The sequence below is a fragment of the Poeciliopsis prolifica genome, unplaced genomic scaffold, assembly GCF_027474105.1.
Source record: "Poeciliopsis prolifica strain line A6 unplaced genomic scaffold, Auburn_PproV2 SCAFFOLD241, whole genome shotgun sequence".
Taxonomy (NCBI): Eukaryota; Metazoa; Chordata; class Actinopteri; order Cyprinodontiformes; family Poeciliidae; genus Poeciliopsis; species Poeciliopsis prolifica.
This window is the reverse complement of record NW_026562616.1, coordinates 1-15,630: the sequence shown is the minus strand read 5'-3', so window position 1 is coordinate 15,630 and position 15,630 is coordinate 1. Positions and strand designations below refer to the sequence as shown.

At 40.6% G+C, this 15,630-nt stretch overlaps 1 protein-coding gene across 1 annotated transcript; it reads right to left on the bottom strand.

Annotated features, from left to right (window-relative positions):
• Nucleotides 1–3,187: 3,187 nt before the first annotated feature.
• LOC129357342 (nuclear factor 7, brain-like) lies at nucleotides 3,188–11,236 on the bottom strand. Its single transcript, XM_055026643.1, has 2 exons — nucleotides 11,169–11,236; nucleotides 3,188–4,736 (listed from the first exon to the last, which is right to left on the bottom strand). Exon 2 carries the CDS (start codon nucleotides 4,707–4,709, stop codon nucleotides 3,324–3,326), a length of 1,386 nt encoding a protein of 461 aa, XP_054882618.1. The 5' UTR covers nucleotides 4,710–4,736; nucleotides 11,169–11,236; the 3' UTR covers nucleotides 3,188–3,323.
• Between the last annotated feature and the right edge of the window lie 4,394 nt (nucleotides 11,237–15,630).

Here is a 15,630-nt window from a genome sequence, read left to right as displayed (position 1 = left end):
GATCAGATGATTAGTTGGTTTTATGATTGCCTGCGTAGCAAATTTATTTCTATCATTTTAAAAATCAATGATTTTAATCAGGAAATGGGAGATGTCCTCCCGTTTCCTGATCAAAAACTTCTGATTTGTAAAAACAAGGATTTATTTTACAAATCAAAAATCTGAACAGTCATCCAAAATAATGTTTCAGATTGGCTTAAACATTATTGTTTATACAAATGAGCCTCTTCTAAACCAAACCTGAAGTTTTGTTTTGTATTTTTCTTGCTCATTTTGGAAGAATTTTATGCAAATATATGATTTGAAGGAGGACATGATGGAATCCTGTCTGCTTTGCTGACCACAGAGAAGACAGTCATTTAAAATATGATTTTAATGAGACCATTAATGTTTCTGTCCCTAAAACTACTGATACCTTAAGAACTTTCACCACTAATGAGTTTAATTTTCTGTCTTTATCTAAGACTTTGGCTTTGGAGTAAAAACCTGTTTGTGACTGAAGCTGCTGCCAAAACCTCATTATTCTGGATCCTTTAAATGGTTAATTTTTTTATAATTACCTTTCTAATGAGATATCAGATAAAATAAGGTGTTAATGATCTCAAATTTTCTGCCTTCTTTAATGTCTGACTTACCCAATATTTCTTATTTGTCTTTAGAGGGAATGTGGTTTCTGCTTCAAACTGGATGATTTTTGTGTTCCTTTATTTTGTTTACCAGTCAAGAAGAGCAGTGTAGATGGTTGGATGCATATTGTGATTATGTTAAAGTTGTTTTACAAGATTTTTGTGGTGTTGAAAAACAAAGTACACTCTTATCAGGTACAAATAAATTTATTAGCTTCACATTATGCTTTCAATCATCTTCTAGTAATTTATTTTACATCAAGTTGTTGTACATAACATTACAACATTAAAAAATTAAAGTGGAAAACACAAAAAGATATGAAAAAATCCCCAAATGATCAATCATCTCCAGTTTCCTGATTAAAAACAAAGACATATTTGTATACATAAAATATATATAACATATATAATTGTATATATATTTGTTTGTGATTCTCTCATTGGTTGCAAATAAAGCTCAAGCTTTGTTAATGTTTTTACTGATGATATGTACAAAGAATGTTTCTTTTGCATGTTTTAGTGTTGAGTGTTAGTAGATTAGTAGAGCGATTCGTTTATATCATAATCATGAAGTCGAGTTTTACGCCATTTTTGTTCAGCTCTATGTCAGAATATTCCTGCAGATCTAAATGTTTGTGCATTTCTCCATGGAGACTTGATCCTACCAGACACAACCTTCAATTTAATGGGGCAAAGTAATCAATGATATCTGAGAGTTCAGACAGAAAGCTTCATACCAACTCATTTACATCATTACAACTTAGTGGTGAGGAGGAAGAATAGATTTGATTAAAAGTTTCTGCTGTGTTATCTGTGAAAGAACATTTTGTGACCGTAACTGATTGGATAAGTGAGTCAAAGATCTGGACAAGAAGAAATCAAACATTCTGAAAAATGACTTTCAGTGTCTTGTTAGCATAAATGAAAAACTGAAAATAATGGTGTTTATTAGTGGACTGATAACAAAAGCTGGTAACATAATCCCTGGAAAAGATGAAGGGTTTTAGATTAGATTATATTTTATTGATCATCAAGTGGATAATCAGATCATCTCCAGTTTTCTGATTAAAAGCAGAGTTTAAAAATGATATTAATAATTTCACCAAACCAAAAAATTATCAATCATAAAACAAATCAATCATTTGATCAATAATGTTTTATTTGGACTTTTTGTTCTTCATGCTGAGATCATCAGAGCTGCTGTTTAATCACTGACATCTTATGTGGTAGGATCTTTAATATATTAAAAGTGTCAAAAAATGGAAACATCTTATCAGTGAAGGTGTGTGTGAAGGTGTGTATGTGTGTGTTAGTATCCAGATCAGAGAAGGACAGCTTTCCTCTGTCCCAGTCCAGATTCACTCTGATCCTCTGGAGAACTTCTGGACTGAGAGACGAGTGGAAGGAGCTGGTGGATATTTATTTTGAATATTTATCTTTATAGAACCGTACATACAACCATCCAGACTTTATGATTCCCTTCCTCTGAACAGACTCTTCTAACACACAACTATCCAATGTGAACTGTCTCCAACATCAACATCCCAGCTGTGGTTCCCTGAGTTAAAACCATCAGAACCAGGAATCATCATAAATCCTCTCTAGATTATCAGGAAGCTGCTGTTTCTCTCCTCTTGTCAAACTGGTCAGATCTGAAATCTGTGGCAACAAACTTCAGGGGTATTTTTTTAACTATTTAAGTTTTTCCAAAAACATAACAGAAAACGCAAAATATTTGATAGCACTTTATACCAACTTCACTTAATTTAGCCTCATTTAACCATTATTACTTAATCATTGTTTATTCATACCTAATAACTCTTACATTAACTATTCTGTGTGTTTATATTTGTAAAAGTTGAAACAAATGTACTTTCACAACAAATAATAGTTATGTACTCACATTTTTGACGAGGTAAACAAAATATTTTCAATAAATTGCAGTAATTTAATATAAAACATGTAATTGTACATGTTGCACATTCAACAAAATATCTGCATAAAATGTTTACCAAACCTGAGTTGTAAAAAATTCAGCTTATAGAAACTGAGAAGAACATTTTTGATTACAAATCAAATGAAATTTTGGTCTTGTGCAGAGACATCAGTACATTGTGATTTAATCTTCTGATTAAGCAGAAGGTTTCAGATTAATCTGAAGCCATCAATAAAATTAAACTTTGCAACTTTATCTGTTTTCATTGGTTTTATTTTTGCTGTTTCAGGTTAACAAGAGACATTCATGAACAATTAATCCCATAAACCAGCTAATATTTATTTTCATAAAATTCTTCCAAAATTAACACGAAAAACAAAAGAAATCTTCAGGTTTGGAAAAAATAATAATCTACAACATTTATGTAAGCAATAATAATTCAACCAGAAGGAAATATATTGACATGTGGATACATGTTGGGATAGTTTTCATTTGTAATCCATCACAAGTACAATTGAAAGAGCAAGTTTTCAAAACCAACTAATTTATTTACATCAAATTGTAAATAATAAACATTCAAAACATTACAGTGGAAAACACAGAAATATATGAAAAAGTCTCCAGTTTCCAGATTAAAAACAGTTTAATAATGACAATCAGAAATTCACCAAACCAGCAAACTATATAATCAATGATAAAACCAATCAATCACCTGATCAATAATGTTATATTTGGACTTTTTGTTATTTATGTTGAGATCATCAGAGCTGCTGCTTGATCACTGAGATCTTCATCGGTTCCATCTTTAAGGTTTTATTAGTGGAGAAGAATGGAAACATCTTATCAGTGAAGGTGTGTGTGAAGGTGTGTATGTGTGTGTTAGTATCCAGATCAGAGAAGGACAGCTTTCCTCTGTCCCAGTCCAGATTCACTCTGATCCTCTGGAGAACCTTTTGGACTGAGAGACGAGTGGAAGGAGCTGGTGGAGACCATGCTGAGTATTCACCTTCATAGAACCGTATAAACAACAATCCAGACTTTATGAGTCCCTTCCTCTGAACAGACTCTTCTATCACACCGAGTCTCCAGTATAAACTGTCTCCAACATCAACATCCCAGCTGTGGTTCCCTGAGTTAAAACCATCAGAACTCAGAACAGACCAGTAATAATCAAATCTCTCTGGATTATCAGGAAGCTGCTGTTTCTCTCCTCTAGTCAAACTGGTCAGATCTTCAGACAGATGGAGTTCTTTACCAGCCGTGTTTGGGTCCAGAACCAGAGAAGTGTAGGTCACCATGGTCTGCATGTTGCTCCAGATGTTGAAGGCCAGGTTGCCCAGATGTTTGGCCTGGTCTATCAGAGCTCCTGAGGGAAGCTGTGGATCCTCCAGCAGGGGGCAGCGCTGGACTCTTTCCACTGCAGCCTTGTAGTTGTGCAGGAATGAGACGTCTTCAGCTCTCAGCTCCTCCTCTGTGGCTCTGACTGTGTCTGAAAGAGCTGCTATCTCTCTGCTCAGAGCCTCCATCTTCTCCTTCATCATCCCTCTCTTCTGCTCCTCTTCCTCCCTCAGTGCAGCCAGCCTGGCCTCCTCTTCCTCTGCTAGAAACTGATGAAGCTGCTTAAACTGCTCCCTAATCTGCCTCTCTGTGTGTCGTCCCTGGACCTTCAGGTGTTCTGCTGTCTGACCAAACTCCTCCTGAACTTTCTTCCTGAGATCCAGCTTCTTCTTTAAAGGCTCCAGAGTTTCCTGAAGCTTCTTCTTGTGTTGCTGAGCAGCTTCATCAATGGGTCTGAATCTGTGACTGGTGTAGTTTTCTGAGTCTCTGTAGACGACACACACTGGCTGCTGATGGTCCAGACAGAAGAGTTTGCGTTTCTCAGAGTGCAGACTGCAGAGATCCTCTGAAGCTCTCTTCTGTCTCCGCTGTAAGAAAGTCTCACACAGATTCTTCAGAGCCAGATTACGTGGTGGATTTTTGATGAATGATCTCCTTTTACAAACTGGACACTCTCTTCCTGGTTTCTCTCTCCAGGATTTCTGCAGACACTCCGTACAGAAGCTGTGGCTGCATGACAGAAGAACAGGATCCTTGAATATGTCCAGACAGACAGGACAGCAGAGATCATCGTCTGGTCTGGAAGCCATTTCGTCTCTGCTCTCTATCAGTGAGGCCTTCGGAGAAAGGAATCAGAGTTAATCAACAATACAGAAATAATCTTAATTATATAATGAGATTAACTAAAATGAAAGCATAAAGAAAGACACATAATAAAGCAATGAGAATAACAATATTTGATTAACAATATCACAATTTCTCCAACACCGGTAGTTTGGTGGAAGGTAGGTGACACATATGATCCTGAATGTTTTCTTTGAGTTTTTTCTCTCTGAACTATTTCCTGTTTTTCTGTATTTCTAGGATCCTATGGAAGATTTTCTGTTAATCTCAGGTTTATTATTTATTTTCTAATGAGAATCAGATACAATATGGTGTTAATTATCTCACATTTTCTGCCTTCTCTAATGTCTTATTTAAACAATTGTTCTTTTTTTGTTTAGAGGGAATGTGGTTTCTGTTTCAAACTGAATGATCTTATAAAAACATTTTTCAGTCTAAATCCTGCTGTTTAAAACCTATCAGCTCATGTAAATGCCCTTTAAAAGGGAGATATTTTAATAAAAGAGCCGAACACGGTGCTTTTGCTCCAGCGATTATTATCTCAGTTTAGGGAATGTGGTTTCTGTTTCAAACTTGTGGTGTTCCAGACACAGAAATTAATGAAACTCTGTAGGTGGCGCTCTCGTGGTTTTTGAGAGTCTGGTTAGAGAACCTGTAACTACAGAAGAAGAAGTGAGTTCCCGTTTGGAAATAAAATGTTGCTATGTGCTTGGTCCAGTCGTCTGCTTGGACATCATTTATTTTGAACTAGTGTTCCATACACAACAGAATTTTGGCGACGAGGATGGGATTGTTCAAGCTGGAAGGCACAGAGTGCGCAGAAGCTGCGGTTCCATAGAGGCAAAACGGGACCGTTAAAAAGCCGACCGTTTGGGTGAGTGAAAGGACCGCCGAACCAGAGCTACAAAGATGGCGTTTGGAAAGCCAGAAGATTTTCACTTCGAGGAAAGTGAGGAAAGTTTTGACAACTACCGCGAGCGTCTCGAGCAGTATTTTGCGGCAACGACTTGGACACTAAAGATGAGAAAACTAAGTCGTTATTTCTCACGGTGGTGGGAAAAAGATCCCACAGCTTGCTGATGGACCTGTGTGCTCCGGATAAACCGTCAGAGAAAAGCTACGAGGAGCTGGTGGGTTTGCTGCAGAAGCACTACGTACCGAAGACTAACTTTATTGCAGAAAGGTGCAAGTTTCACGGAAGAAACCAAAAAGACAATGAAACAATCAGTGAGTACGTGGCTAGTTTACGAAAAGTAGCAGCTACATGTAAATTCGGGACTTTCTTAGAGGAAGCTCTGCGTGACAGATTTGTCTGTGGGGTAAAGAGCAGCGAGCTGAGAGACCGTCTACTCAGCACCGCGCACACCAAAGACTTGACGCTGCCGCTGGCTGTAGAGATGGCGCTATCCTTTGAGGTAACCAAGGACAGCACAGCAATTTGCACAGAAAGCTTTCAAGGCTCATGTAGTGGACAAAAGAGTGAAACCAAAATACCGTGAAGCTGAGAAAAAATACAGTGGCCGGTAAGCCCTGTTATCGCTGCGGTGGAAAAATCATAACCCGAATGACTGCAGGTTTAAAGAAAGTGAGTGCCACGAGTGTAAGAAAAAGGGACACATCGCAAAAGCCTGTTGCACGCGTAAAGAAGGTTGTTCGAGTACGACCAAAGGAACCATGCATCTGGATTTTAAGAGGCAACCCAGCGCTCTCAAGCAGCGCCATGATGTCTGCGTTCAACAGCAGGATGTCCACAGTCTGCATAGCCCCCCTGAAGATGCGCCCCAGGATGCAGATCCAGGCAACCAGCATGGGTTAAAAAGATCCCGAGGACAACCAATTCCTGTCACATCAAGTCAGAGAAGACAGAGCAGCCAGTAATGTGGTTCAGTGCAAGACGGAAGCTGCACCGAACTCTGACACTGTTCCAGATCTGACATTGGACAGTCCAGATTTTGGTCTGTTTGAAATGAACACAGGTAATGATGACATTGTAAAGCCTTACTATGTGTATGTCAGTGTAAATGGTTCAAGAGTGAAGATGGAACTAGACACTGGTGCCGCAGTGTCAGTGATATCTGAAAATCTGTATAGGCGCAGATTTAAATCAGTCAAACTTAGTTCAGCAAATTGTGTACTTAAAACGTACAGTCAAGAGTCATTACAGTTGATGGGTAAATTTGTGGCAAAGTGAAATGTCAAGAGACCACTAAGAAACTAGAACTGTTAGTAGTAAAAGGAAGAGGCCCTGCTTTGATGGGTAGAGACTGGATTAGCCAGTTGAAGCTAGACTGGTCACAGGTGAACAGAGTGGCTCCAGTAACAGTGGAAGACATTTGCGCTCAGTATGGATCAGTGTTCAACCCTGAGCTAGGCAAGTTGAAAGGTATTAAAGCCAAGTTACATGTTGTTCCAGAAGCAACGCCAAAGTTCCACAAACCAAGAAATGTTCCATATGCATTAAGAGGAGCTGTTGAAAAGGAACTGACAAAATTGGAGGCAGAAGGAGTTATTTCACCCACTAATTACAGTGAGTGGGCTGCTCCAATAGTGTGCATACCTAAAAAGGATGACAGTGTGAGACTATGTGGAGACTATAAAGTCACCATCAATCCATGGTTAAACGTGGATCAATATCCACTTCCAAAAATGCAAGATCTATTTGCAAAATTAGCAGGAGGTCAGAAATTTACCAAACTAGACTTATCGCAGGCTTACCAGCAAGTCCAGTTGGAGGACAGCTCTAGGTGCTACCTGACCATCAACACTCACAAAGGGCTGTATCAATACAACAGGTTGCCCTACGGTGTTGCAAGTGCTCCTGCAATTTTCCAGAAAATAATGGATCAAGTACTTCAGGGCATGGATGGTGTTATCTGCTATCTTGATGATATTTTGATAACTGGTAAAGATGCAGAAAGCCACCTGAGTAACTTAAAGGAGGTCCTTAAGAGGCTCCAAAGCTACAACCTTAGGGTAAGGAGAGAAAAATGTGAATTCATGCAAGACAGTGTTTCATATTTAGGACATGTCATTGATGCTACTGGAATTCATCCTATGAAGGAAAAGACAACCGCTATTCAGAAGGCTCCAGTTCCAAGAAATGTAACTGAACTTAGGTCATTCTTGGCTCTGTTAAACTACTATGGGAAGTTTATACCAAACTTATCGACTCTGATCCAGCCAATGTCAGCACTGCTACACAAAGATGCAGACTGGAGTTGGTCAGAAAGTTGTCAGAATGCTTTTGAGAATGCCAAGAAGGCTCTTCAATCTGACAAAATCTTGGTACATTTTGATGCAGAGTTACCACTTATTTTAGCATGCGATGCATCTCCTTATGGAGTTGGTGCTGTAATAGTCACCAAATGAAAGATGGAAGCAAAAGACCGATTGCATTTGCATCACGAATGCTAACTAAGACTGAACAAAACTACTCAAATTGAAAAAGAAGCACTTGGTTTAGTGTTTGGTGTTATGAAGTTCCATGACTATCTTTATGGAAGGAAATTCATTTTGGTAACAGACCACAAACCATTGCTAAAAATCTTGGGACCAAAAACAGGTGTACCAACACTAGCTGCTGCTAGATTGCAAAGGTGGGCTCTAATTCTAGCTGCCTACAAATATGAGATTCAGTACAAAAGATCTGAGCAACACAGTAATGCGGATGCTTATCAAGGTTACCGATGAAACCAAATGTGGATGTGGTGTCAAACCCTATTTACAAAGTATCTTATCTTGACGAGCTACCTATCACTGCAAAGGAGGTTGCAAAAGAAACAGACAAAGATCCTATGTTAAAGGTGGTGAAACAGCTGGTGTTAACTGGCTGGCCTAAACAGACAAAGAGCGATAAACTGAGAAAAAAAAAAAAAACCAGATGTCGCTCTGGTTTGCCCCCCTCATGAACCAGCGGGGTTCATGAGGGTCTTGCTCTGAATTCCCCCGAGGTGGCTAATTTGTCATTCTGTCTGCATCCAGCAAAGTTCGCACCTACTTGCAAGCAAGCAAGCCTCTGCGTATCGCAGCTCGGACCTCCAATTCTATGCCTGGCTGAATAAAGACACAGAATCAGAAGCAACATCTCCATTCCAAATCTATTTCAACTTCACTACATAATTATATACTTTTTTTTTTTTTACTTGGTTAAATAATTGTTGTTGTTGTTGGGTGCTGTATTACTCTTAAAAAGAAAGTCAGATATACGACATTTTCTGAATTCAGCAGAGAGAAAACAGAAAAAACCTAACACAGAGACCATATGGATTTCACAGGCCGTACCCTATATTTGATCAACCCCCCACTCAGACCACAGTTGTACGCCAGTCGCAGAATCAGAAGCAACATCTCCATTCCAAATCTAATTAAACCTTCAGTAGACATAGTATATAATTATATAAATTTTTCTCGATTAAATAACTGTTGTTGTATTGGTATTACTCTTTAAAAAGATAAAAATCAATAGGAGGAGGAGGAGGAGGAGGAGGAGGAGGAGGAGGAGGAGGAGGAGGAGGGGGGGGAGGGAGGGGGGGAGGGGGGGGGAAATTAGGTCAAAGGGGACCTGTCAAAATGGGACTTGACGAGAACCTGTCCCTAATGTCTCTCTACTGGGGAATAGTAAAGATGAAATCTCTTGCCAGAAGTTTATTCTGGTGGCCAGCAGTAGATGAGTGCATTGAACAGGAAGTCAGTGAGTGTACTATTTGTCAAAAGCAGCGTAGTATGCCTTGTACAGCACCAGTGCATACCTGGAAGTGGGCTGCCAGCCCGTGGGAGAGAATCCATCTGGACTTTGCAGAGGACCACAAGCAGATGTTTCTAGTAGTTATGGATGCCTATGCTAGATGGCCAGAGATTATTCCCATGCATACTACGACTTCAGTCAAAACCATTGAAACACTGAGGAATTTGTTTGCTGCTTATGGGTTACCAAAAGAAGTTGTTACAGATAACGGTCCTCAGTTGTTTCACAAGATTTTGAGTTTTTTCTAAAAAAGAATGGAGTGCAGCACATTAAGTCACCTGCTTACCACCCTGCCAGTAATGGACTAGCAGAGCGCTTAGTCCAAAATCTCAAAAAGTCACTAGCCAAGAATCGAGCTGTAGGTGGTTTAACACTTGAGCACTGTGTTGCAAATTTTTTAGGGTATCGAAACACACCCCATACAACCACAGGGAAAACTCCTGCTGAGTTATTCCTAAAAAGACAAGTTAGAACAAGACTGTCACTGATCAGACCCCAGTTTTCTCATAGGATGTAACAAAGAACGGAACCAATGCTCCCACGTCTTAGAGTGTTCACAGTAGGTCAACCTGTTTTAGTAAAGAATTACAGGGGAGGGGAGAAGTGGTTGAACGGAGTTGTACAAGAGATTTTGGGTCCTGTAACTTACAGTGTGGAAGTGAATGGAAAATGTGTTAAAAGACATGTAAATCAGATTCTGGGTGTAAATGGAAATCCAGTTTGTGTTACACAGACAGACTTGTCTACAGGAAACTTTTGGAATGAGGATGTTGATCTTGTTACAACTAAAGGTGTGGATCAACAGGTGGAAGAAAAAACTGTTGGAAGTCCACCAATAGACATGTCTTCGCCTACAGTCGAAAGGAACACTCGTCCAGTGAGGAACCGGCGTCCTCCTGACAGACTGAACTTGAAATTACAACTCTAAATGAGAGTTAGAAGAAGTTTCTTGTTTTCAGTTATGTTCATACGAAAAAAAAAAAATCCTGAAAAATGTATACTTGATTGAGAAGTACTGATTTTACAGGGGAGGAGCTGTGGTGTTCCAGACAGAAATTAATGAAACTCTGTAGGTGGCGCTCTCGTGGTTTTTGAGAGTCTGGTTAGAGAACCTGTAACTACAGAAGAAGAAGTGAGTTCCCGTTTGGAAATAAAATGTTGCTATGTGCTTGTTCCAGTCGTCTGCTTGGACATCATTTATTTTGAACTAGTGTTCCATACACAACAAAACTGAATGATCTTATAAAAACATTTTTCAGTCTAAATCCTGCTGTTTAAAACCTATCAGCTCATGTAAATGCCCTTTAAAAGGGAGATATTTTAATAAAAGAGCCGAACACGGTGCTTTTACTCCAGCGATTATTTTCTCAGTTTAGCTTCCAACATACACAATGGCGTCAACATGTTATCTCAGTTTAGCTTCCAACATACAAAATGGCGTCAACATGTTATCTCAGTTTAGCTTCCAACATACAAAATGGCGTCAACATGTTGTCTCAGTTTAGCTTCCAACATACACAATGGCGTCAGCGTTGAGATAGCAGTATCTTAGCACGGTGCTAACAACGGAACTAACAACGGAATTTTTTAACATTAGAAACATCGAAAATAACTTACAGCTTTCCGAAAGTAAATAAACTTATTTACAACCTGAAGTGTGTATTTATGTATGTACTCTTACCTGTAAAAGGGGGATGTCTTGATAAAAGGACCCGGACACGGTGCGTCTGCTCCAGCGATGATTTTTTATCTAAGGAGGAAATTCCGGTGCTCTTCACTATGACTAGCGGAAGCGTTAGACTCCCCCTGCTGGTTGAATCTGGCCACTGCTTCAGCCAAATCAGACTAGTCAGCCTCTGAGATAACAAAATTTCAACCCATCACAAATTTGATTAATTTTCTGACATTTGTATGTGTCTAAAACTGAGATCATGTAATTGCAGAAAATTCTGTAAATGTAAACCAAAATAATAGTTTTTAAAATTCAGAAAATTAAAATAAAAGCCATCAAATAGAAACCCTCTATTGATAGTCCTCCATAAACAATGGAGGAGTGTCAAAACTCCTCCATCAATATCCTCCAACATGAAAGTCTTTTTGTTGTTGAAAAAACTTTCATGTTGTTTCAAATACTTAGAAACAGGTTTTATTACGTCTCCATGCATTGATTTCTTCTTGGATGGTTAAGATTCACTGAAAGTCATCATAATGTAGAGCTGAGTGTCATCTGTAGCTACTCTAGCTAATCTTATTTCTTGTGATAACCTGAGTTAACAGGAGCCTCAAGATGGAGTCCTGAGGACCCCAAATTTGATTTTTGTCAGCTCCGATAAAAACATACTTGAAAAAATAAATCCCTTTTATTGTAAAATGATTGGTTACCAGTAGAAACGCACCACAAAACATGTTGAATTTGATTATTTTAGATTTTTATATATTTCTAGTTGAATTCAGGCTTAAAATATATTGTAAGGAAGGTCGCATCGCGAGATTTGTTGTTTTAAGTCTGTTTATTCTTCTTGACAGCTGGGGTTGCCTTAGCAACCAGTTCTAACAGCTGATCCGTTATGTTTTTACTGTTGTTGGATATGGCACTCACCGCTCGCTGCCCGGACATCGCTGAACGCTGTCCGTGCCAGAGCTAGAGGCCAGAAGCCACACAGTTCATTGTGGCAACAGCTCAGTTTTGTTGTAATTCCTCCGTGTGCTGGAAGGAGTAAAGTTTCTGCAAGAGACCCTTCGTTTTTTGTCGTGTATCTTCAAGTGCCGACACGCCTCCTTAACAACGGAAATCAAAAAGCACGACAACTGGTCAGAAGTGGGATCATCTACAAGACTTTTGTGAGTGAATCCAATCGTAAAGAAAAATATCCAAGCCATCCTGAACTAATTACAACTTAAAGACAAGCTACAACTAGAGCAGGAAAAGAAATCGCGCTGAGACAGTAATAAAGCTGCTGCAGTACTACCGCGTAGCACTTCCGGTCCAGCCCTTCACAATAACGGCAACAGTAACAAAGTTGGCACAGCGTTGAAGAAGGTTGTTTTTGGTCGTATTCTGTCAATATAAGAGCATGAGCAAACTTACCAACGGAAAAAAAATAAATAAAATAAAATGACAGAGGATTTACAAGGTGCTACAGCTGGCCCTGGAGAGGCAGACACAGCTCCAAAGTGGTTACAGGCTTTGCTGGAAAACCAAAATCAACAAACAAGACACTTTCAAATGATGTTGGCTCCTGTCCTTTCACATATAACTGGACAATCAGCTGTACAGCAAACCCAAGCATCAGGTACTGTTCCTGAGAGGAGTGATGACTTAATTCCAATTCATTCTACAAGAGAAAGGCATACATGTGAAACACATGCCCTTTGGATGTGACAACTAGACCACGTATTCACGCTCCTTTTGCAGCTGAGCTGGAGGTTATAAATGAAAGATCACGAAGCTCAGGCCCAGTGAGACGAACCACCACCCCTGGACCTGACCCAAGACACAGAGACATCAGGGACAGTGAACCTGAGGCCCAACACACTTTTACCTACAATGATGAAAGAAGGCAAAATAATACTGGAGGCCATTATAACTGGTCAGAGTTTCAGAGGCCTCTTCAGAGGCCATCATATATTAGCCACATATGATGGAAATGAGGACTGGGACTCTTTTCTGATGCCGTTCGAACGCCAAGCCAGGAAACACGGATGGACTGCTGCTGAACGAGTGGACAGGCTGCACGAGTGTCTGAGGGGAGCTGCAGTACGCTACGTTTGTTCATTACCAGAGCGCACAAAGGAAGATTATGTTCTCTTGGTGGAACAGCTCACTCAACGCTTTGGGAAAAAAGACCCTCCCACAACAGTACGAAGAAGACTGGGAGAACTTCGACAGGGGCGGGAGACATCAGTTGAGTTTGCAGAGGAGGTAAGACGCCTGACCACCCTTGCATATCCAGGGGTAGATCTCCTGCTGCAGGACCAATTGGCAACTGATGCTTTCCTCAAAGGCCTAAGAAACCAGAAAGTAGCATACGAAGTAATGAATCGTGACCCAAGCTCCTTCATAGAGGCCCAAAAGTTTGTGGAGGCTCATGAGCATAACTTTAAAGCTACGGTGGGTCGGGACACAGAAGTAAAAAACAGAGCAAGGCGCATTTCATGGGTTGATGAGGGGGACATGTGCGATGACAGTGCAACAATGTCCCGCAGGGTCAGTACTCCCCAGTATGTCACAGCTGATCAGTTTGCTGCACTGGCAGAACAAGTGAAGACCCTTGTTAGCACCGTGGGGAACCTACAGCTCCAGGTTGCCAATTTACAGCCATAAGTGTCGGATTCCAAAACTCCAAGGCAGCCCAAAGTCCTGCAACAGAGAGGAAACAAAATTATCAGCACATGCAGCCCAGCAGAGGGCGTTCTCAAACTCCAAGTCCAAATCGTGGAACAACTGGCCCGTGTTTTAAGTGTGGGGAGACAGGGCATTTTAGGAAGGACTGCATTAGGGCTCCCAGTCCTGTGACTGCAAGAAACAATAGCGACAAGTATATAGACAACCCACTGCAGTCAAATGGAACCACAACCTCAGATTACCAACTACAAGGCAGACAGGTTGGCTGCACTAAGAAGAAGGGTGAGAGCCTGCAAATTCTACTGACCCTAAATGGCATCCCAACGCAGGCCGTAGCTGATACTGGAGCTCAGACAACTGTAATATCAGAGGAGCTTTATCAGAAAATCCTGAATGGTAATTCTGCACCCGCAGACCTTCACCATACCTACCTACTAAATGCAGGAGTCGGAGATGGCATGAAAGCTAAACATGGACTCACAGTGACCTTCCAGATTGGGTCCAAATCCATAGACTGGGAAGTACATGTAGCCCCTATAAGAGACTCTGTCCTCCTCGGATTGGATCTGATGAAGGCCCATGATGTTGTCATCTATACCCAAGGCAAAGTTTTCATTGGGGATGAATTGATCCCCTCAAAAATTGTGCGAGATGATGGATCAGACTACTGTGTGGCTAGAGTAACTCTGGAAAGAACCTCAATCATCCCAGCCAAATCTGAATGTGTTGTGTGGGGTGAAGTGGAGGACCCACAGCCAGGGGTTACAGCATTATTGGAACCCTTGAACATTGCAAACAATGTAGCCTCTGGAAGTGTTGTTGTCACCATGAAGCCAAAGGCACCAATCAGAGTATGCAATTTTTCAACCAAGAGAGTGGCTCTACAGAGAGGAGTGTGTCTTGGACTCTTAGTTGAAGTTTATCCTCTGCCCTCATTTGCACCAAAACCAGATGCAATGCCTGCACCATCACTGGTGGTTGGGAGAGTAGCAACAATCTCTGACATTCCTGAGCACCTTCAAAGTTTGGTGGCTACCATAAGTGAGACCCTCAGTGAGGAACAGCAACAGCGATTCATTCAGCTACTCCTCAAATACCAATCCATCTTTGCTAAAAGTGACTCTGACCATGGCTACTTGTCTGCTGTTACACACAAAATTGACACTGGGTCTGCCAGACCTGTGCGTCAACCTGTGAGAAGAACCCCTCTTGGATTTCAGGGCGAGGAGGAAGCACATCTAAAAAAAATGCTGGCGGAGGGCATAATCACACCTTCAGCATCTGAGTGGGCTTCTCCAGTGGTCCTAGTTCGAAAAAAGGATGGAGGAGTAAGATGGTGCATAGATTACCGCTGTCTGAACAACCTAACAATCAAGGATGCTTATCCATTACCCCAGATTGAAGAATGTCTTGATGTTGTGGGTGAAGCCATCATGTTCTCTACTCTTGACCTTCAATCCGGCTATTGGCAGATTGCAGTGGATAGTAAAGATCGAGAAAAGACAGCATTTATCACCAAATGGGGCCTTTATGAATACACTCGAATGCCATTTGGACTATGTAATGCTCCAAGTACATTTCAGAGAGCAATGGAGCTTGTTCTCGGGGGCCTTCAGTGGGAAACTCTTCTCATCTACCTGGATGATGTCATTGTCATCGGAAATGGAGTAGATCAAAGTTTAGATCGGCTCGAGCAGGTTTTTCAGAGGTTCCAAAGCTATGGATTAAAACTAAAACCATCAAAAATGTCACCTGCTGCAAGAAGAAGTTCTCTTCTTGGGTCACGTTGTGAGTGGCA

Excerpts from the sequence above, each read along its gene's own strand:
- LOC129357342 (XM_055026643.1), bottom strand. The coding sequence starts at position 4,709 with ATGGCTTCCAGACCAGACGATGATCTCTGCTGTCCTGTCTGTCTGGAC.